Source organism: Alosa pseudoharengus, unplaced genomic scaffold (assembly GCF_046254945.1).
Source record: "Alosa pseudoharengus isolate Yale_2024_CS ecotype anadromous, Long Island Sound unplaced genomic scaffold, YU_APseudo_1.1 YU_APseudo_1.1_scf_20, whole genome shotgun sequence".
In the NCBI taxonomy this organism is placed as follows: Eukaryota; Metazoa; Chordata; class Actinopteri; order Clupeiformes; family Clupeidae; genus Alosa; species Alosa pseudoharengus.
The window spans coordinates 16,054,395-16,078,967 of NW_027468664.1; the positions used below are offsets into that span (position 1 = coordinate 16,054,395).

Below are 24,573 nucleotides of genomic sequence, written 5' to 3' on the forward strand. Positions count from 1 at the left end.
ACTTCACGTCATCGGGGCGATAACAAGCTTCAGCCTGCTTCTGCCTCCTCCCTCGTCTCTCCCTCCTCTCCCCTCCTCCTCCTCTCTCCCTCCTCTCCCCCTCTCTTTCTGCCTCAACCCTCCTCTCTTCCTCCTCTCTCCCTCTCTTTCTAATGTCTCCTATGCTCATCACTATGTTTGTGTCAGTCCAGCCTCTGTTCCTCCTTCCCCCTGTCCTTCTGTTCTGCTTTTGGTTCTCCTCCTGTGTGTTTAACTGACTGACCACATAGGTCATCCCAGGTCTGTGGCTACACCCCGCCCTCCTCAATGCACACAAACACCAACATGCGGAGTACAAATCTGATGCAGACATTATATATAAGTATAAGTATATATACTGTTTTGATCCCGTGAGGGAAATTTGGTTTCTGCATTTATCCCAATCCGTGAATTAGTGAAACACACTCAGCACACAGTGAGCACACAGCACACACTAATCCCGGCGCAGTGAGCTGCCTGCAACAACAGCGGCTCTCGGGGAGCAGTGAGGGTTAGGTGCCTTGCTCAAGGGCACTTCAGTCGTGCCTACTGGTCAGGGTTTCGAACCGGCAACCCTCTGGTTACAAGTCCGAAGCGCTAACCAGTAGGCCACGGCTGCCCATAGTGCTGACTATTGTGGCCATTGCAGTGCAAGCGTCAAATTACAGTAACTCTCACCTCTTTACATACTAACGGTGAAAAAACAACGGACAGAAAAACAATAATTTGCACAAGAACAAGCCAGTAGAACCTGTGGCTCTGTGGAGTGTTGGAGTCTCTCTTAGCAGCCTTTATTACAACCACAGTGGCTCTGTGGAGTGTTGGAGTCTCCCTTAGCAGCCTTTATTGTGCGTTTCGTGTTGTCTCTTCTTATCTCTCCTTCTGCTCATCTATCCATTAATTCCAAGAACGTCTGTCTGGATGTCTGTTGGTCTGTCTCTAGCTCTGTCTGTTCTTCGCATATCTCTCGAAAGGTTTGTCCGACCGATTTCACACCTGGCATGTATCTCGTTAAGGGCACAAGTAAGTGCAGTGTGAAGTTTGACATTGTTTGGATTATAAATGCAAAAGATATTGTTAAATAAAGCATTTATCAGCTCTTTGTTGCCATAGCCACTCTCCTCCCCTTTCCCACTCACAGCATAGCACTCAATCAGTCTGCATCTACAGAAATTAGCACAATCCAGTGCTGTATCCAGAAAGGTGTTTGGACGTGAAATATGAAAGATAGTGTTAAAAGACATTATGGCTGACCTCAACAATTTAGAGACCGCTTCTATATATTAAAACATTCAATGGATCTTGATCTTGACCTCAACAACATGCCAACTGACACTGGGATGCAGTTTCTGTTCAAGCTCTTAAATTAGATGTAGCTTAAACCCTATGTCAAAACAGTGGGGGGTAGTCAGACGAATAGATATCTAGAAACTTTTCTTATGTTGGAGGGGAGAATGGTGGACCAAACATGCCCTCTTGGTTTGCCCCTGAATAAATCCCTCTCGGTGATTCTTCCTTCACAAACATGGCCTTTAGCCACCACAGCAACACAAATCATTAGCTTCCTTTTTTAAGCCTGTGGGCGCAAGAGGAGACAGTAATTAAAGGGCCGAGGAAACAAAGAGACAGAAAGAGAGAGAGAGAGAGCAAGACAGGGAAAAAAGAAAGAAAAGCAAAGAAAGACATAAAAGAGTATTAAATGGCGAGACAGCTGCAGAGGGCTGCAGAGACAGCATGAGGGTGGAGTAAAGCGCGTGCAGAGAGCCTCATATCATGCGAGACCGGTAAACAAAGGGACATTTTTCGGCAGCCTGTTGCGTTTCAATATGTCGATGGAGGCCTGATGCTGCTTCTCATGCTGCCTCTTTGATGGAATGCATTAACGTGGATCGGCTCCCCGTCTGCTCCTCAGGTGTGCGCTGATAGATCAAGCCACGGCTCTCACACCGGCCTCGTAACAATAGCTATTCCACACACACTCACACACACACACACATACACACACACACAGAGACTACACGCAAACACACACTCACACACACACACACACACACACACACACACACACACACACATACACACACACACACACACACACACACACACACACATGCACACAGAATCCCTCTTTAGCCCCTGCAAGACAGCCTCGAACATCTGGGCCGACCGCGACTATAATGAATAATTACTGTATCCCGTCTCCGAGCATCGAGCAGAGATTTCCATCTCCCTCCCGTCAGATGGTTTTGTCTGAGACCATTGATGAGGGGGAATGGATCAGACAGCGTTAACTGCCCATTGAACATTAGCTGGAATTCTAATGGTGCGGGGAGTATCGATCCCACACCTCCGTCAGGTTCACCCGGTCTCGGCCAATGAGGATGGAGTGTGATTTATTGTCTCAGTGCCATGGTCTGGCACCTGGGTGCTATGGTAACAAGCTAACGCTCACATTCTGTTTAAATCAGATGAGGGTGCGGGGCTATACATATGAATGCATCACTACATATTTGCAAGGTGTTTGTATGCTGAAAGTAGACATACTGTACTAGGTGTATAGTGAGTGGTATGCTGTATAGAGGTGTATATATAGTACCTATACCATAATATGATATTGAGTAATACTGTATAAAAATATATAATAATGAAGACTATTTGTGGACACCACCTGACCGATGATCACCTCAGTCTTCAAAACACTATATTGATTGGCAACACTGGTACACAGTACATGTAAATGGCCAATGGGAAACAAACTTCTTGGCACCAAAATAGCTTATGCTAACTGACTGAAGTGAACCCTTTAGAGCCTGAATTTCTGGTGTGTTGCGGTGGTAATACCCTTTCCAAGGCAAAATAAAAGTCCTTCCCCTTAGCGATGCAAAGGTTGAATGGCACCTTTAGGTATACATCAGAGACGACTTTTGTTCCTCGGGATGTAAGTAAGCCTACCCAGACACATCTTAATCTTTCTGTGTTCGAAGAATTAACAAGTGGTTTACTTGACAGTATCGACATAAGAGTGACATGACACTGTCATGAACACATGACACTGTTGTTACGACCCTGCCGGTCTCTGCCTACCTGCCTGTCTTTGTCTTTCTCTGGTTTGCAGGGAGGAGTCAAGACACAGGTGCTGCTGATCACTTGATTGGGGCACCTGTACTATAAAAGAGGCTACCTGGCTGAAGTTCAAGGTTCCCTCTCTCCATTGCAGCATGCGGCGCCTTTGTCTTTTGTTTAGGCTTTGCACATTACTCTGATTTACACCATACCTTTGTTTTCTTACCATCTCATTAATACTGACTTCACACTTTGCATACATGATTACTTTAATAAATACATATTTTTTGTTAACTCTTTATCCATGTGTGGTCTCCCTATGTTAAAATCACCCAGAACGAGCCGGGTGGTTGTAACACTGTCATGACACATGAAACCTAACACTAACCCTTACTCTAAACCTAACCTCTAACCCTAATCCTAACCCCAACCCTGACCCTAACCCTTACTCTAAACCTAACCCTAACCCTAATCCTAACCCTAACTTGTTATGACAAAAACGGAATGTCACTTAATAACAGAAGCGCTATGTCATAAATGTTTATGACACGTTCATGACAGTGTCATGTCACTCTTATGTCGACACTGTCAAGTAAAGTGCAACCGAATTATGTTCAATTTTGATTTAAGCTCCATTTTATTTATTTATAGAATACCATAAACAATTGAGCCAAAGAGGCTATGTGTGTGACACATTGTGGCAAAAGGAGACACAAATACTTCCCACCCAAACTTGTGCAGTGGTCTGTCATTATGGCTTTGTGTCTGAAGGTACAAGGTCGTCTAACCAGACCAGCATGCATCTGTGGTTCCTCTGTGGTATAACAGGTGGTTGATATCGGCCTCATTAGTGCAGGCAACCTGGGAACTGAGGTACTCATCAAACCACTGAGGCAGTCGCTGGGTCTCCGTTCAGCTCATTCACACATTCTCAGTGTGTGTTGCCATCCACTGTGTGATGTGAATCAAGATTAGACATTCTCCTTATGAAGAGCTCTAAACAGCTGTGGGATCGAAACGTCATGTAATAAACGGGTTGCATCATTGATGGTTTTATGCGGATGTCAAGTGTTTTCAGTCAGGATTTCTTATTCGAATGGTCAAAATCTGCACTAAAAAAGTTGAATGGAAACCCAGCTAGTGTGTGCTTAGAGAAAAAGAAAACAGCAGACCTAATTCTATCTCATGCTTCTATCTCAGGTTTAAAGCTATAGGAGACCACATATAACCATAACATAACCGTAACAATAATAATTATATTTTCAAGATGACTTACTGGACACTTACTGGAGGACACTTAATGTTAGGCTGGAGAGTGTTTGTTTTCTCCCAGCATATTCTATCCAAGTCCAGGCCAGGAACAGTAGTCTTTCAGCACAGGCCAGCACAAAACCAGCATTGCAGAATTCAGGCCAATAGACTGGCTTTCACAAGGAAATATGTTTATCAAGCTTCCAATATTGGTGGGGGTGTTGTAGAAATGTTATTGTCTGTCATATTAACATATTATTATGATATATTATTGTCCAGCCCTTTGTAAGCTCACTGCTGTAAACAGAAAACAGACCCAAAATGTTGAACATGGCTGTGTGCACTCATTTTTGTGATCCTTAAAGTAAATACGGCTATATGCAAATACTGATTTAAGACATCTGAATTTGTCATAACAAGCAGTGAACTGAGATTGCCAAACGTTTCAGCAAAATAGGGTTTTTTTTTCCTCCTGGATTTGTCATCAAATCTGAGAAATGCAGTGGGATGAGATGAGGCAAAGTCACAGTGAAGTTAACCTAACACCCTCTCAAACACTCACTTCCAAGTGCAGTCTGACAGGGATTACAGTGTCTCACCAGGCAGACAGATTCACATCAGCACCCATACTGCGTGTAAATCAAGTCACAGTAAGATGGATGGCTTTCTGTTTTCTGCAGATATGGAGGGTCTGTGTGGACCTGCACCCATTTCAGTGTCTGCCTATTACAGTGACAGAGTTTAGATGAAGTGGGGAGTTAACTTGCATGTTATGTGAGTGGTGACATTTTTTTTCAAAGAAAAAATAACACTTTTGTATGTTTTGTACGCCTACACTTATTTTATCATCAATCGTGGAAGATCTTTTAATTTGTATAAGATAGATGATGCTAATGTAATTTAAATGATTTGTGTTTTACTAATTTTCACTGGGTGCAGAATCAGAATTTCATTGTCTAAAATATAAGCATTCAAATGTAGTTTGTAGCTATACAATTAGATTTGATGTAATTATTATTGCATTATAACACATTATATTTTCCATTAAAGCACATATTTTAAATGTCACATAAGTAGCTTAAATGCTCATATGAAAAATAGTCTCATGGGAAATCTGTCTCTCCGTTTAACTCTTTAGCATATTGTGAATGTATTCGTGGAGATCTAGCTAAAGAAAATGTGAATCAGTGCACATTTTCATCAGCTGTGTAATGCCCTCGGTTCTGGCATATAACAACGACTCACTTAACTGAACAGCTGTGGGTTCACACACTTCATGCTGTCTTGTGAAAAACAGCAAATCTGTTTGTGGAAACAGAAAAAATCCAGTTGTCTCAGGATAACATTACTGTAATGGAAAGACAAAATTAAATTGCAGCAAATTCAATGTTACAGTAACAAGATTAACCAGTTTCCATCAACCCCCTTACCATCTCCTATTGGAATGGTGAAGATTCACATACAGCAGCTGGACAGATTGGAAACATCCACTATGAACACGTGTGCAATTTACATGGTCCTCTTATCAGCGTTTTTAACACTGTTTGTTCTCCAGTCTCTAGTTAGCCTATATGTATAGTATAACTATAAGTATATATACTCTTTTGATTCCGTGAGGGAAATTTGGTCTCTGCATTTATCCCAACCCATGAATTAGTGAAACACACTCAGCACACAGTAATCCCAGCGCAGTGAGCTGCCTGCAACAACAGCGGCGCTTGGGGAGCCTTGCTCAAGGGCACTTCAGCCGTGCCTACTGGTCAGGGTTCGAACCGGCAACCTTCCGGTTACAAGTCCGAAGCGCTAACCAGTAGGCCAGTGCACTGCACCATGGTGTCATCGTGAATGACATGCAAATACAGATATTACTAAGGTTTAATACAACAGTCGGGTTGCATAGGCTACATATAGTTACAAATACCTTCAAAATTGAAATTTTAATATGGTGATAATGAGACACACAGTGGAGTCTTTTGTAATAGTTGCATCGTACCAGCCGGCCAGATACGGATCTCACTGTGAACGCAGGGATAGCGACTGCACTCCAAACACAGACGTACAAATGCAAATCCCTGACGCTGCATGCCGTCTCTCATGGCCGTCTCTGGGAGAGATCTCCCCTTTGATCTGTGTGGAGCACTGGCTTTGAACTGATTGAAAGGCCGTTTAGTGTTTACTGCTAATGTACCACTGAGACACAAGGTCATTCCGTAACACTTTTATGTAACCATACAACCATACATACTTATTTCATATATATATATACATAAACACAAAGAAGGATACATATTTGTATTTGTAGATAGATAGAGAGTGTGTGTGTGTGTGTGTGTGTGTGTGTGTGTGTGTGTGTGTGTGTGTGTGTTTTATGCATAATAACAGATGTAGGACTGGATTTTGCTGTCAAGCGATGATCACTCAGATAGATAGATAGATAGATAGATAGATAGATAGGCATGATAGATATACATGATAGATATACATGATATAGAGATATGTGTAATGAACGAATATGTCTATCTCTTTTCCATAAGATTCTCTCAGGTAGCATCTGGTCCGCAGGACAGCAAGGTCCTATGCCATTATGTTTTGCAAAAAGCTTGCGAAAATGAGAGCCTGCAATCTCTTCTCTTATCTAGGAGCCTCCGAACTCAATAGCCCTATATGCCTAGAATCCATAATGAGGAACCGTGTAGAAGAGAGAGGAGAGGAGAGGTATGTAAAGTGGAGTTCTTCAAGCATCCATTTAGTGCAGAGACAGAAATATCAAGGACATGACAAGGCCCCTTGATGGGACTATGCATATGGCCGATGTCCTTGATGGGTACCCTCGGAACATCCCAGATGCGTACGACCATGTATAGTAGCTTGCCCCTCAGTAATGGGCAAGGTGATTTATTTTGATTTCCGCTCCCCTCCTCCTTGATACCATCCCCTCTTCACCCCCACCTGACACACACACACACACACACACACACACACACACACACACACACACACATCTCCCCCAGCCCATCTTCTTCGTTGTCATGACAACGGACAGATGGACCTACTTACACTGGTGACCAAATGATCCTGCTTGTTTTTTTCCTGTTTTTTTTTTTCACACGACTTCAGTTGTCATATTATTGTCTTATGATGGACAATATTGCAGTGGTTTCTGAGCTAGAGATGTGACCAATGCTTCTTTTGATGTTTTCCCTCTCTTCCTTTCTTTCATTCTTTTCTTTCATTTCTTTCTTTCTCTCCTGCATTCTTTCTTTCTGCATTCCTTTCTCTCTGTTTTGAAGCATGCCTTAGACCCATTTGCAGACTAATGAGCTCGCCTTTTAATAATAGCCTGGTCCTAAGGAGGCGACTGTCATTGACTAAGGTGAGCCACAACGCTAAAAGGCCAGTGAAAGGTTAGCCACTGAAACTGGACCCCAGGCACAAGGACAGCTGTGCCGATTCACAACAGATTCCAGACCTGTCTAAGAAAGAAAGGTTTTGTGAAAAAACTTCCTATTTAGTTTTAGGGACTATAAAGCACATTTGTTTATTATCCAAGAATGCATAGATCATTTGTTATATTATATGCATTCTTAGATAATATTCAAATAATCAAATCAATAGATAGATCGAGGTCATTGGTAAGGCAGCATGTATCCATTTATTGTATATGTTGATTAATATTTATAGATATTATATCACAAGGATTAAGCAGGGCCATAGAAGGACTTTCGAAACTGGAGGGGACATAGATATCTACAGTATTTGTAAATAGTATGATAGGATAATACATGTACATAAACAGGAACCATCAAGCAAGAAGACACATAAAAGTAAATTGAGGCAGCACAGGCGCCTCTTGGCCAGATCCACACACACACACACACACTCACACACTCACACACGGCCCTATCTAAGGGGAAACTGAAGATGAATATAACCAGTAAGGGATTTGTTGTTTTGGAGCTCCAGCAGCACTCTCTCAACTCATTAGAGAAGCCTAATTATCATCGCTGCATTGTCTTAATATTTGCCTGACCTATTTCAATATTTAACAAGGCAAGAACAATGTCAGACACAACAATCTCAGATCAGGAGGACCACAATAGGCTGCAATAATAATGACAAAGGTACTACTCATAAACGTATGTGGCGACAGTTGAATGTAAAAAATAAATGTGCGCTCACGTTGCTACCAGAGGTAGCCTTGCAATGACAGACTTGGATTGAGATTTCTAAAACCATCGCTGAGCAACCACCGTGGTGTCTAAGAGAATTATATACTCTTATTTGTTTGTTCGATGTAACTTTTATAACCTATTTCTTATTTACAATGACACCCTGATAATTGCCAGACAACACAACTAATCAAACCAAAATCAAACATTTATGAAGATCATTAAAAGTGCAGATAAGTAGACCCTTAAGAACAGTGATTGAAATAAGTGTTTTCAGTTGTAGTATTTTGTGTAGCAGCTTCCAGTCATTAGGGGCAGCAGTGTGAAATGACGACAGGCCTAACGATGTGTTGGATTTAGTAGGCCTTTACTCAGCTCTAGAAGGAAGACCATGTAATACACTTGGCACCAAATATTGGCTGCAACAGCTGACTTAAATTGGGCGGTGAGTGTCCAAGAGGAGTTACTCTAAATACTCTCTCTATCATTTAATGATGGGCGTTGCACAGCGACCTGGTTAGGTCTGCTGGCGGGCAGCTGGCTCTGTCTGATAAGAGCAAGGGATGCTGTTGCTCATCTGCTCCTGCGGCCCAGTCTGTAGAGCTGGGTCCCGGCTAACAACATAAAACCCAGTGGGCTCAACACTCGCTTGCACAGATGCACACTGATGAAATGTACTGTATGTATATGTATCTGTACAGTAGGCTACGGTAAGTCACTTTGGACAAAAAGTGTCGGGCTAAATGAATTAGCACAAATGTTAGCATGTGTCAGGCTTCTCTGTCCTCCTCCTCTCTTCTCACCACCTTATGTACAGTATGTACTGTATGTGCAATATCCATAAAATATCTAGCGTCTGCAGTGAGGTGGTCTGTTGGAGCCGTGGTGTTGCTCTCTGTGTTTTGTCTCTCGAAGATGTCATGATGGCAGCTGTGGGACGCTAGCCCGAAGGCTCCCAATTAAAGTTAGTCTTTGGTGCATAGAGACACCACATGCCTTTGTACCTGATCCCCAAGTGAATCAATTAGAGGACTCCGCTTTTGGGCTGCTGGCGTGTGTGTGTGTGTATGTGTGTGTGCGTGCGTGCATGTGTGTGTGTGTGTGTGTGTGTGTGTGTGTGTGTGTGTGTGTGTGGTTGTGTGTGCCTGTGTTAGCGTGGAAATCCAGACCCAAATCTAGAAAGATTTAGGGTCTGGTTATGAGTAATGAAATGGCCCAACTTGAGGGGAGGCACCAAGCATACATTTGATAATATCACTACACTCAATTGGATAATACTACGACTAATGTTTACGGACTGATTCCGGACTTCGACGCAATCGGATAACACTATGACCAATGTTTGCTGACTGATTCCGGACTTCGACATCACAGCGCTGTCTTCATCTGTTTACCTCGCCTTTGGCCCGCCTATATCAGATACACCAATGTGATTGGTGAAGCTCAGTTCCAAGGGCATGGGTAATGAGCATCATTACTGATTGCCAAAGTGACTGGCTAAGCAAATTCAAATTATGCTCTCGTGAGAACTCTGAATTTCCAGGGTATGCCTGTGTCTGCAGTGCACTCTGTAAAATACCTGCCTGCAGTCAGCCAAGAGGTCTACCTTTCATAACATGGACATAATCCACCGAACGCTATTTCATTTATGCCAAAACTAGATTTTGGGAAAGTAGAGACTTCTTTGGGTCAACAGATGCTGTCTGCTAGTGTAGATGAATAGAATAGATTTACAGTGTTTTCAGTGCCTACCTAAAAAATGTTTTACCCGGTAGAGGTTTTTTATGTGCAAAAGGTTGTATTTGCCTTTTTCCCTTGCGAAATAATTCATGCAACGGTGTTTACTTATTCATTGCAAGTGATTACTCATTCATTCGAACGATGCTCATGACATTAAAAGTGCATCCTGCGAATCTCGAACCGCTGCAGTGTGCAGTTGCTCTGCAATTAACTCCTCCTCTGACAACATGATGACGGCAAGTCAAGGACACTGCCGAATATCACACGATTCAGGAGTAATGGTGGGAAAATCAGGAGTTATTCTGTCTCCTGCTGAGTGTATGCAATCAGTTAGACAAATATTAAAAAGGGGGAAAAGGCTGAAACCTCACACACGAGGTCTTTTTTCCCCCCAACAACACATAAAACAAACGCATAAAATATACTTTGACATATTTGCCTATCACAGTTTATACAGAGTACATGTATGCACAGTATAGATGCATGGTCCTCAGTATACACAGTACATCTATTTATTTATTTTCCATGTGAATTAATTACATCTATGTTGCCCGGAACACATCGTTTAAGGTCTTTAAGTAGATAGATATAAAAAGATAAAGATCCCAGATGCTTTGCAGCAGGGTATATCTCAGACATTTTTGTGTATGGGTTCACTCTTTAAGAATGTCCCTCCATTTGTTGTTTTCTAAAGCCCAAGGTTTCAGTCATGTCTCTCTCTGTGTTTGCTTGTATTTATGGGTAATGGAAGGTCACGTTCACACTGATTAAGAGAAGCGAAGTGAAGCGAAGACAATTCTGACTCTCAAGCGGGTACTGTTATGCATGACAGCGAAAAACTTGGCCTGTGTTACTGCATGGTTTACAAAGGATCAAAGGGAAATGCACAGGTGCACTAGGTGTGACGAGCGAAGGCAAACTCTGCCACACGGCAGACACAGCTCAAAGAAATAGTTCTGGAAGTGTGGAAAGTGAAAGTAATGCTTGTTTGCTAACTCATTTTTCAGTAATACATTATACAGAAGGACCAGTATACGCCAGAGATAGGCTTTCCAAACAGTATAATGGATGTACTTCATCTTCTGTAACAAGAAAAAGAGTCCTGATGTAAATGTAATGATGCTAACACAATCAACCAGAAAATATAGTGCAGGTTGCAAACTATGTGGAAAAACATACACTGTAAAAACACAACAGGATCTAGTCAAGTTGTCTTCTCTGAGAACATAGTGTGTAGTGTCACATTTGTGTAATAAACATGACTCTACATGTTGACATGATTCAAATTAGTTTTTTTACAGTTATAGACTTTTTTGCAATGTTAAAACAAATGTGTTGAAAATAACACAACTTGTGTTGTTTTTTAACACATCTCTATGTCCAGATAAGGACAACACACTTTGTGTTGTTTCTAACACATTGCTTTTGCTATACTGTGTACACTCCTAGAACAAATATGTTGAAAATAACATAACTTGTGTTGTTTTTTAACACACCTCTATGTCCAGATATGGACAACACAGTTTGTGTTGTTTCTAACACATTCTTTTTAAGACTGTATGGAGATCTACCTGAGAGTCTGCACTGTACTGAGCCCTGGTCATTTACCACCCCTCATTATACGACGGCACAGCGGTATTAAAGTCCTGTCCCCTGCCCTATGTGCACACTGCCTACACTGATCAATTCTCCCTGACAAACGGACTTTGACGCCGTGAGTAGCTGTGTGGCACAGATGATAAAGGATTGCCCCTGGACTCACTGTCATGGGTTGTGTGTGTGTTTGTGTGTGTGTGTGTTTGTGTGTGTGTGTGTGTGTGTGTGTGTGTGTGTGTGTGTGTGTGTGTGTGTGTGTGCACAGCTCTCTAGCTCATTGCTCACAGAGGAAATTCTCTCACACTCTCACAGGTTTTCAACTTAAGCACGAAGAAGAATGGCCACAGGAGGCAGCGGAGTTATAAACAGACCTGCTTTACATATTAGAATATGGCTGGAAGTGGGAAAAAATGTAAATGTATTGTAAATATTGGATTAGAGTGTGAGAGAGAGAGAGAGGGAGAGAGAGATAGAGAGAGCATGAAAAAGAGAGAAGCAGGAAGAAAGGGAGGACTTCATGAGAACTAAATGAACTTAAAAAGGGGGCAACATCACTCCAGAGCCTCCTCATTGCTATTCATCGGCGAGCATTTTGAATTACCGTGCGGTCGTGTTTGAGAGCCGATTCTGCCGTGCAGACGGCTTGCGGGTAAACAAGTACTTTTTTTTTTTCTGGTGGCCGAGGGGCTTTTTCATGCGATCCTCGCTCTCTCCTCGTTCTCTCCTTGCTCTCGCCGCCCAAACAGAATGGGCCGAGAAAGGCATCGTCTTTTGAAGATTACACCCAGGCAGGGAACGTGCCTGGCATTCACCCCGGAGTAGACGGGGGGAAAAAAGCAGGACTTGAAGTAGAGAGGGAGAGAAGAGTGCAACAGAAGGATACTGACGCGGAGAGGGGGGATAGAGGGACAGAGGTAGAAGAGAGAGAAAGAGATTGACAGAGATGGAGACAGAGGGAAAGAATAGAGGTGGCATCTTCCTCTTCTGCTGCGTCCCTCAGAGACGAGGCGCTGAATGAAATCAGACATGCTGCGGGATGAAAGCTCGGCATTGTCAAGCCCGTCTCTTCCTCCAGATGTGAGAGAGGGCTTATACGCATACTGTAGAGAGCACTTAGAAAGAGAGAGACGGGGGGAGAGAGAGAGAGAGAAGCAGATGAAGACATAGAAAGAAGGGGAGATGGAGAGCACACAGGATGGGCCATCTGAGCTATTTCTGTCTATTCTACTGTGTACTGTGTCTACATATGTTTTGTGTGTGTGTGTGTGTGTGTGTGTGTGTGGACTTCTTTGCTTCATGGCTGTTTACAGGAGTGTCATATTGATGGGAAGGACATCCTGGCCCAAGTGTGTGTGTGTGTGTGTGTGTGTGTGTGTGTGTGTGTGTGTGTGTGTGTGTGTGTGTGTGTGTGTGTGGAATGAAAGGGGAAGAAAGCTGCAGAACGACTGGTATCCATGTGGAGGAGAGCACACTAAGCTGCGAGTAGAGCTACAGCCGATCGGCAGTGACACTGATATTAAAACAAATAGCCATGGAACACTGGAGGCCCTGAGGAAATAAATCACTGCCATGGAAACACCAGCGCTGGCATTTTGGAGAGGAAATCTCTATAATGTGTCACCAAATGCCCAAAAAAACTATAAGAAGCCATATAAAGGAAAGTTAATATGTGAATGATGTATGGCCTCACTTCAAAAACTCATATTCATAATTCATTCAGCACCCAATCATGTATTCATTATTGATCAGACCCCGAGCATGCGAAGACAAGCTCAGCTCATACTGTGTCTCTTTAAAGACGCTGTTATGAATGCAAGGCAACTGTGAGAGGCCAGTGGGTGACTGCAGAGGAAGGTGGGGGTTTGTTCATTACATTTACATTTATATGTACATTTATTCATTTAGCAGATGCTTTTATCCAAAGCGACGTACAGAAATGAGAAATGACACTGGAGCTACAGTGCAGAGGAGGTGACATCGTTTGCTAATGAGTTGGGTCTTTGTTGGGTGTTGTTGTCATACAGTAGACTGAGTGGAGGTCCCTTGTGGAGTGGAGGGTGAGGGTTGGGCAGATGCTCAGGTGAGGAGTCCATCTCTCTCTTTTGCTTTCCTCACACTCCCAATGCTCCCTCTAATGCTGTTGTCTCTTCTTCTTCTTCTTCTTCTTCTTCTTCTTCTTCTTCTTCTTCTTCTTTTTTTTTGGCCCACCACCACCCCCCCTCTTCGGAGGACAACTTTGTTTTTAATAAAGCAATACATATATATATTTTATAGCATACACAATATGTTACATTCAGACTTTTACTTCAGATTTATATACAGTGCATTTACTATTCTCCTACCGTAACCATTCACCCTGTTTTAGTGAGACCATGGATCCATATAAGGGGAGAGGAGATTATAGCACCACGTACAGAGTGTAACACATAACACATAAAACAGGACAAGGTGACAGATAGACAACAGAGGGAAGTGAGACAGGACGATAACAGAGCTGACAAGACGGGACTGGACAAGACAGTTGACAAACACAAGGACGTATTATTAATGATTGGGAAATTTGGTCTCTGCATTTAACCCAATCGGTGAATTAGTGAAACACAAACAGCACACAGTGAACACACAGTGAGGTGAATCACACACTAATCCCGGCGCAGTGAGCTGCCTGCTACAACGGCGGCGCTCGGGGAGCAGTGAGGGGTTAGGTGCCTTGCTCAAGGGCACTTCAGCCGCGGCCCACTGGTCGGGGCTCGAACCGGCCACCCTCCGGTTACAAGTCCAGTGCTAACCAGTGGGCCACGGCTGCCCCTAAAGTGAGTGTGGATAGTGTGTGCCTATGTGTATGTGATAGCTGCAGGGGCAAAAACAAAAGGGAAAAGAGAAAGAAAATAAATAAATAAATAAACTTTCCAGAATGGAAGGGGGAGGTACTGTATGTGTCTGATAATGTACACGGCTTGTAGTTATGTTTTTGTTGAATTTAGAAATGTTAAAAATGGGGACCAGGTGTCTTCTAAAGTTGAATTGAATTTAATTTAATTTAATTGTTGTTGTTGTTGTTGTTGTTGTTGTTGTTGTTGTTGTTCTTCTTCTTCTTCTTCTTCTTCTTCTTCTTCTTCTTCTTCTTGCTGCTGCTGCTGCTGCTGTTTTTTCTTGAAAGAGCCAATGTAAATCACTTGGAAATTCTATTAGAGAAAATGGCTGAAATATGCACATAATATATTCTGAAAACATATTTCTCTATATACAGAATATAAACAAACATAACATATTTCTCTCTGTGTGTCCTTTCTATTAAACATTTTCCTCCCACTCCTGACTTGTGCAGTCATCTGTGTGTGTGTGCATGTTCTCTCTCCCCCTCTTGTCCCATTCCCCACTCTCTCTCTCTTTCTCTCTCTCTCTCTCTCTCTCTCTCTCTCTGTCTCTCTCTCTCTCTGTCTGTCTCTCTCTGTCTCTTGTACATGAACACGGTGCTGCAGTAATTGCTATACGGAAGACAAGTATCTAAATTTAGACTGTCAAGTTTGCAAGTCATATCTCATGTTGAACAGGTGATGCCTATTACCAGTCGCCTCTGTTTGCGAATGCTTATTGTCTTGTGTTATAGGTCCACATTTTTGTTCATAAAACAAACCTTTATAAATGAGTTTGTCTGGTGGATTATTTGTTGAGTGAGTTGAGGTCTAATTAGCCATTTATTTGAAAGAAATACTACAAATTAGCAGAGTTTTACCACCAACTCCCAATCTGTTTATCTTTCCCTTTTCCTCTTCTCTCTGTCTCTCTCTCTGTCACAAACACTTACTCTTACAGACAAACATACAAAAAAATCTCAGACACAAATGAATGTCAAAGACAGAACAAACAGAACGAAAAACCATATACCTGATCACGTCACATCTGAGTCAATGGGCTCTGTCTTTTTGGCACTGGAGTAGCCCATTGACTCAGATGTGACGTGATCAGGTAAGAGGTTTGGAACAAAAACGGCAATGCTGCTTTGCAATTGTTGGACTTTTATTTTTACACATTTTTGTCGTTCTGTCTTCCACATTCATGAAAGGTTTGGTATGAATGTTGAGTCATGTCTCATGAAACAGTCATGAATGCTTTATGTGCAGTTTATGACAGCTGCTATGAATGTGTTATAAACTCACCCGTCAAGTGAAGTGTTACCCTGTTTTGTAATGTTTTCCTCACATCTAGGAATTTCCAGTTCAAATGTACCACGAAGAACTCAACACTGAATCCTCTCTCATGTCTGACCTCCCTGATCTCAGACATGACCAAACTCTCTTTAATCCACCTCATTCATTAAACAGGAAATCAGTCCAGTTTTCATCTTCTCTCCATTCTGTTTAACTTAGTGTAGTCTCAACAGGCTAACTAGAATATACTTCAACTTATATTTCTTTCGAAATCTTAACAATTCTGCACTCAATATGGATATTCTGACAGACAGAAAAATCTAAAAGTTGACATGGCTTAGGATACATCAAGCACCATCTACTGCCACATTCAAATCAATACAACACAGCTTCGGCCGGAAATAGAAAACCACATTTTTGAATACTGGGTGTTATGGCGACTGAATAGGTGGGTGTTATGGCGACGTCCATTGTTGACTGGAGAATATCGTGGATACATATTGCCTTCTCCCGCACACAGCTTCAATAATGATTACATATTCAGCACCCCAGCTTGACCGTCAGGCCTCCTGGGAAAGAGGCTGTTCCCATTAATACTTTAATGTGACAGGATAGTGGAGAATGACAGGAAGTGAGTGGGAGAGTGAGAGTCTGGTCTGGTCTGGTCTGAATGCCATGTGCTGTGTCCTGCATTGCCATTATGTAAGCCTCTCTTGCTTCCTGCTGATGCTCTGTGCAGCTGTGCTAAAAATGACCTTCTCTTTCAGACTCCGAGGTCCTGTACAAGAACCAAGATGGCAATGTGATCAAGTACAACTTTGTCTCCAACAGGACGGATGTTCTCCTGAAAAACAACACTTTTGTGAGTATGGTACCAAATATATAAAAGCACACACAAAAATGTATTCTTTTTTTTTCTTTTTGCAGAGAGCTTTGTGTAGACGTCAGAGGATCCTAATTTGAATAGCCTATTATATCAACCTACGTATTAAGCCTATCAAGCTGACCAACGCCATAGTCATCTATGTCAACATTAAACTACAATGCATACTGTGTTTCCAATTATATACGTAACTTTGCTGGCAATGACTGTGCCCTATGTCCTATGAATACTCAGTCCACAGGTCTTATGAAGCAACGCAGACCAAACCGCAGACAGGAAAAAGTATCAGGAAAAATCAGTAAAAAGAGAAGTCATAGAAAAATAATGGAAAAGTTCTAATAAAGTGTCAGTTGGGAAATTGCAGATATGGAAGACTTCCAATCTTGTTGTGTTTTGGGGCCATGTGAAGTGTTAATTGGGTGTGGTATTAAGAGATTGCGTGACATAGTTGGATTCTGTTGCCTTGTGTAAGCACGTTATTAAGCCTGGCGACCTCACCGGTAGTTTGGATTCTGGCAATGGGATGTGAGTTGCATAAGCTATTAAGAGGATTCTTTTGGGCAGAGTTGATATTTTGACATTTCATTACAGAGGAACTGTGGCAAGCGCTGTTAGTGTGTGTGTGTGTGTGTGTGTGCGTGTGTGTGTGTGTGTGTGTGTGTGTGTGTGTGTGTGTGTGTGTGTGTGTGTGTGTGTGTGTGTGTGTGTGTGTGTGTGTGTGTGTGTGTGTGTGTGTGTGTGTAGATGCCTTGTCTGAACCTCTCTGTCTCTCTCTGTGTGTAGGGGGAGGGGTATCGTGCATTTATGATTGCAACTACCTCTATCCTTTTCTCTCTGACTCTGTGTGTGTATGCGTGTGTGTGTCTGTGTGTGCGTGCGTGCGTGCGTGCGTGCGTGCGTGCGTGCGTGCGTGCGTGTGTGTGTGTGTGCGTGCATGCACACTCAGAAAGCTCGAGATATAACAATGAAGCAAGACATGAAAAAACAGACATAGAAACAGATGGAGAAGGAGTAGAAGAAAGAGAGAGAGAGAGAGCATTTAATTTAGGAGGTGTATCTCTGGCCAGGGCACATGGCTGGGTGATGCTGGGCTGGGTTCCTGTTTGGACAGATTGCCCCCTGCACGGTGTGCCACAGATTAGACTCCTCACAGACAATTATGAAAGCAGCTTAGAGTCCTCCACCCATCACATGTCAAGATTGTACCAATGTCACTACAAATCAGCTGTTAGACTCCTGTCATATTGCCAAATTCTTAACTGTCATGTAATTTGTCCTTTCTCTCTTCATCTCTCTCTATCTCTCTCTCTCTCTCTCTCAATTTCAATTCAATTGAGGTTTATTGGCATGACAAAAAATATTTTTTTATTGCCAAAGCATACATGTATTATGTAAACATAACAAAACATCATCTCCCTCTCTGTCTCTCTCTCTCTCTTCTTTCTACCCCAACTGTCTTTATCGATTGCCATCCTTCGATTTATCTTTCTGATGTTTTTGTGTGATATTGTATTTGGATACTGTACAAATTGTATCTTTCTTGTTCTCTCTCTCTCTCGCTTTCTCGCTTTCTCTTTTACTTGCTCCTTCGGGGTCTTCTTTTTTTCAATTTGTTTGTTTGTTTGTTTGTTTGTTTCTTTCTTTCTTTTCTACTGAATTGCAGGCTGCATTCAAAGTGGCAAAATACTCCGTCTCTCCAGACATGGGATATGTCCTCTTTGCATACGATGTGAAGCCGGTATGTACCCATGGTTTTCATAAGGAATTAGCACAGATGTCTTATTCCCTTCAATCCAACACACAAACACAGTGATTATCCCTGTTTAGTAATGGCTTCTCAAGCTTTTAAGACAAGAAAAGAGCCTAACAGACAAACTTGGTAGCTGACAGTCACAGCAGTGTTGTTTTCCTCTTTTTGAATCCTCCCCTCTGAATCAGCACAGAGATGTGTGTTGTTTACGTATATGTATAAAGACGGCGCAGCAAAGGAACAAAAGCCGCTTGTCAGTGCTCAGCTACTTATACAACTTATAGACTGCTGCAGGCAAAATCTGTGTTCCATGTTACAGTGACATTTGCAAAGAGACAGACAAACAGTCATGCAAACAGACAAGTCAGACTAACATACACACGCACACACACACATGCAAGGACAGGGTGCTAAGGGCTGTTATGTTTCAATGAGAAGTCAGTGGCCTTCAGGTGGTCAGGGTTAAGAGGGTTAGCATCAGCCAGTTAGCATTCCAGTTGGTTATCACCATCCTTAAAAATGGCGTCGGACGTGTTCGCACTTCGGGCCACATTATCACAAACAAGCCAGTTAGGTGCCACTCAGACAGGCATACAGATAAACCCAGAAAGAGAATCCCCTGCCAGCCTTGTTAAGATCAGAGCAAGGGTCAGTTGTGTAAGAGACAGGCGTGTAAGAGAATAAGAATGTGCTTTAGCTGGCATTTAAAAACCAGTGTGTACCTGCCACTCTTAAATAGTGTTTCAGTGAGCTAAACAAAATTAATGCGGCTTCCAATCTTGAAATAGTAAAAGTCAAACTGAGGTTTTGTGAGTGATGGAAGGGAGATTAAAAGAAAGAAAACAAATGATCCTCTCAGTCAGCAAGGAAAGAGGAATTAAATTGGTGTAGAGAGGGACAAGGGGGGGGGGGGGTTGGAGGGAATTCTCAATTCAGATCACCTTTACATCAGAGGATGAATGTGGCATGTAGCCACCACTGTATGCCGTTTGAGAGGATGAGACTGGAAGAGGAGAGAAGAGGAGAGGAAAGAGGAGAGAGAGGAAAAGAGAGCAGAGGAGTAGAGTGATGAGGAAAGGAGAGTAAATGTCAAACTGAGAGGAAAGAGGAAGAGAGGTGAGGAGAGGAGAGGAAAAGAGAGGAGAGGAGTAGAGTGATGAGGAAAGGAGAAGAGAGTAGAGGAGAAGAGTGGAGAGGAAAGAAGAAGAGAGCAGAAGAGTAGAGTGGTGAGGAGAATAGAGGAGTGGAAGGGAGAAGAGAGGAAAGAGGAAAAGAGGAGAGGAGAGGAAAAGAGAACAGAGTAGTAGAGTGATGAGGAGAATAGAGGAGTGGAAGGGAGAAGAGAGGAGAGGAGATGAGATGAGAGGAGTGGGGACCAGAGGATAGGAGAGGAGTGGAGAGTGGAGGAGTGAGAGACCATGGGGACGAATTAAGACATAGAGCTCCAGAGGGCCAAAGCCTATCACTGTGGTGAAATGTGTGTGTTTGTGTGTGTGTGAGTGTGAGTGTGTGTGTGTTGCAGGGGGGCAGAACCTATTACTGAGCCCATCAGCTCCTGCTCTGCGCCACTTAGAGCAACACACACAGGCAATCTAAGCCAAGTCTGAAACAAGTGTGAGCCCACACACAAACACACACTCACACACACATGTACACACTTACATGTACAAACCCAGAAAGACACACACATAGCAGTGTCTAGCAGTGCTGCTCTCTGGGACATGATAACTATATGGATCAATTATCATTACTGGATAAAAATCATATTGGGTTACACTTTACTTGACTGTATCGACATAAGAGTGACATGACATTGTCATGAACGTGTCATAAACAAGTCATAAAAGTTTATGACATAACATCATTGACATAACATGTCATTAAGTGTCATTTGTCAGGGTTAGGGTTAGGGTTAGGGTTCATGTGTCATGACAGTGTCATGTCACTCTTATGTCGATACTGTCAAGTAAAGTGTTACCGCATATTGTACACCTTGTCACTCTGCATCTCTAGGTTATCATATTTGGTTGTCTCTCCATAACGTGTGCATGGCACCATTGTATGAAGGCCATTTGTTATTGTCATTGCACTGGAACCATCGGTTCAAGCCACAAGGATTAATGAAGAGCTGGTGGCTTGTGTACATTGTGTATGCAAGAGGCTTGACAGCATATTTGACACAGCTGCTTATTTACCCCTCTACATCCATCACCCTGATGGTGACAACACCGTGACTGATGGTCAAGAGAAAGCAAAGAGGTCTTGTCTTGGGCTTGTCTCATACTGTGCAACGAAATGTTTTATGGCATATGAAATAGAAAATGACTTTAGTCTTATAATTTATGAAGTTGTCTTCCCTTAGAGGGGTGGGGTGGGTCATCCTTGTATTTGTTTTCTGGTTGGAACAGAAACTTAGAAAGACGAAAATAATAATAATAGTAATAATAATAATAATAATAATAATAATAATAATAATAAAATGATGAATACAGAAAGGAAAGACAAAAGAATAAAAATAAAAGAAAATGGTCCTCCAATGAGGGGAGGCGGGGGGGGGGGGGGGTTTGGCAGAATGTGGACAGAATGTGAGCTCTGTCCAGTTCTGACATGGTGGTCTTTCACTTGCCCTGCAGGTTTACAGACACTCCTACACTGCCAGCTACATAATTTACAACATCCACACAAGGTAAGTCTGTCTTCGAGTGGTTAGTCATATTTGGAAGGAAGACGAAGCAAGAGGTTTTTCTGTACTTCTGGAGAGTGTGTTCATTCACAGAGAGGATTAATAGAGTCTAGACTCATTCTTGTGTCTCGTTTCTATTGCCATCTGTTTTGTGTCCTGTACACTCTCTTTTTGTTCTCTGTTTCTTGCTTTTCTCCTTCAAAGTTTATTATCTCTTTCCTTCCCTTTCTCTCTCTCTCTATTTCTCTCTCTCTCTCTCTCGCTCGCTCTCTCTCCTTCCATTCCCCAATGTGAAATCTCACCAAGCTGAAAATGACAGCCAAGATAAAAGGGTGGTAGCCATCTTTGTATGCTTAGATCTTTAAATCATCAAAGTCCGGTTGAGTACAAATGGTCTATCTGGGAGACAATTGTAACTGATAGAGTTGTTTGAACTCACTTATGTACTGACTTAATTTTCATTTATTTTAATGTCTTGCTCCCTCTCCATCTATCCATTTTCCTTACTCTCTCTCAATCCATTTCCTTCACAATTTCAATATAAAGCCCCTATACATTCATATAAAGTCTACAAGTCTATACAAAAGTATGCAAAATGTCTATATTTGTCTATAATGTCTATACTTGTATGGAATTACTTAAATTCTCTCTCTCTCTCTCTCTTTCTCTCTTTCTCTCTCTTTCTCTTTCTTGTAGGGAGGTGTGGGAGTTGAACCCCCCTGAGGTCCATGACTCAGTGCTTCAGTTTGCTGACTGGGGGGTGAAGGGACAGCAGCTGGTAAACGAAACACCCGCACATTTCAGTAGTAAACACATGCACATCAACACCCCGGAAACATCCCCTCATGCACATCAACACCCGGAAACCCCAACACCACTCAGTAGTAAACACATGCACATCAACACTCCTGAAACACCCCCACCTTTCAGTAGTAAACACATGCACATCAACACCTCGGAAACACCCCCACCACTCAGTCCGTGCAACAATATTTTAATTCAGAAGCTACTAACTCCTGCTGCGTTACTTTGGTGCAGACTAGTCACTAGAGTATATTAAAATGTTATGTTTTAATTTGAGGTTTACAGTAAGACACACTTTGTAACAAAACATCTAGTATAACCAACTACTAGTTATAGTTATATTAGTATAACCAACCAACTACTTGCCCCGACCTGGTTTAGAACTAGTCCTTATCTCAATGACGAGCTCTGCTGTGAAAGTCAGAGGGGGTTGTGGTATGGCAGGCAGAAGCAGGAAATAACCAGCTCCTGGTGGGCAGATATTTGAGTCTCACATCAAGTGAAAGCCAGGTGTCATGAGAGAGGCCAATCAATCCATTATGCAATTTACAAGAGCAGGTATCTGAAAAAAAGTGCACTGAATTCAGTTATCAAGGGACAAATCTGCAGAAAACCAGTTTAACCCGATGCTCTCTCTTTCTCTCTCCCTTCCTCTCTCTCTCTATCACTCTTTCTCTCCTTTTCCCTTCCCCTGTGACTACAGATCTACATTTTTGAGAATAACATCTATTACCGTTCAGAAGTGAGGAGCAATTCCCTGCGGCTCACCTCTTCTGGGAAAGAGGGGGTCGTTTTCAACGGAATTGCCGACTGGCTGTATGAGGGTAGGTATGAATGTCAATGACAGAGAGGGGTTCAAGGCATATCCAAGGACAGGCTCATGGAGGGAGGGGGGGGGGGCGGAGCAGTGGCATTAGCAGCACTAAATCAAATCCCGTGAATCGACTCGAAGACACATGGAAGAAGGATAAACAAGGATTTTTTTTTTTTACACAAAGATGAGTTCTCAGTTTGCTGTCTTTCTTCTGCAAACATATTGGAGCGCGTTTCTTAGCGGCTGCGGATAGATAGTATGACTCCGCCTGTTCTGCCGTGATATTAAATGAACAAGGAAAGGGAGTCAAATTTGGAGCAAAGTTAATTAAATTTAAATGAAGATGAGACGAGTCTTTCTCAAGACCGTTGGCAGATATTAGTACTATGATCTATGTATGAGGCCCCGACCAGGCTGGAGAAGAACTGTTTTACTCCAAATATGAATCTAGTAATTAGGCTGTAATTATAGACTTCACTCTCATGCTCACTTAATATTACCTTGGCCCGCGTCGTGAAATGTCCTATTGGTGCATGGTTACGATGTGTGGTGAGGTGTTTTGTGCTGAGGCATAGATTGCAAACTTGTTTTTTTGCTGAACTTTTTTTTCCTTCTATTCACTTCTCGCTGTGAAAAAGCCTTGATGACTGACATTAAGAATAAAGTTAGAAGAGTACCTGCTCTTTGAATAACAGATGTTTTGTACAGAGATGTCTTGAAAACATTTTGTTCAAAGAGGTTTTTTTCCTGGTGTTTGTCATTTTGTCCTTTTTTCGCTTCCATTCACACAGAGACGCAGATTATTCTGCAACATCATCAGACCTCTATTTTTCAAAATGAACTCCATATGATTACACACTTTCTTTTCTTCCTGCCGCTCTTTGGTGCTGCGCCTAAATTTTAACTCCAGACAAGAGCTTTCAAACCCACTCCTCTCTGTCGGAGCTGTTCCATCGCTTAAAATAATCCATGAGGAGGACAAACGTCTTAGATTGCAGGAACAACGCACAACCCCATGCTGTTCACACAAACAGACACAGTGGGGCCAGATGGGAAGTGAAAGGCGATGGCGCCAATCGTTGTGTAATGCTCTCTCGGTGCTCATGGATTCACTGTGCTGTGACTCGAGTGGACACTAATGGGTTGTGTATTTTTACACCCTGGGTTGGTGTTATGTTGTGTGTTTGTTGTTGTTGTTGTTGTTGTTGTTGTTGTTGTTATGTTGTGTGTTTATTGTTGTTGTTTTGTTTTTGTAGAGGTGGTGCCACTGATGGCCCCTCTATTACTCAAACTACTTCTAGTAATACCCTGTGTTGTTGTTGTTGTTGTTGTTGTTGTTGTTGTTGTGGTTGATGATGTTGTTGCTGTTGTGTATTTATTGTTGTTACTGTTGTTGTTGTTGTTGTGTTTTTGCAGAGGAGGTGCTCAAGACACACAAGGCCCACTGGTGGTCCCCAGACGGAGAGATGCTGGCGTTTCTGGTCATCAACGACACTCTAGTGCCCAACATGGCCCTGCCTCAGTTCACTGGAGCGGCCTACCCCAAAGGAAAGCAGTACCCCTACCCAAAGGTACAGTGTGCAATGCATGACAACATGAACAAGACACTCCCTTTGCTTCATGAAGAAATTCATGAATTGGATGCTTAAAA

General features: G+C 42.5%; 1 protein-coding gene across 1 annotated transcript in view; it reads left to right on the top strand.

The window, feature by feature from the left end:
• The window catches only part of dpp10 (dipeptidyl peptidase like 10), a 126,694-nt gene that overhangs the window by 80,327 nt on the left and 21,794 nt on the right, over window positions 1-24,573 (top strand). Inside the window, exons 4-9 of the mRNA XM_076297347.1 lie at window positions 16,756-16,850; window positions 18,535-18,609; window positions 21,255-21,307; window positions 22,001-22,082; window positions 22,812-22,932; window positions 24,339-24,493. Of these exons, the coding sequence (XP_076153462.1) occupies window positions 16,756-16,850; window positions 18,535-18,609; window positions 21,255-21,307; window positions 22,001-22,082; window positions 22,812-22,932; window positions 24,339-24,493 (581 nt within the window). The remainder of the gene's footprint in view (window positions 1-16,755; window positions 16,851-18,534; window positions 18,610-21,254; window positions 21,308-22,000; window positions 22,083-22,811; window positions 22,933-24,338; window positions 24,494-24,573) is intronic.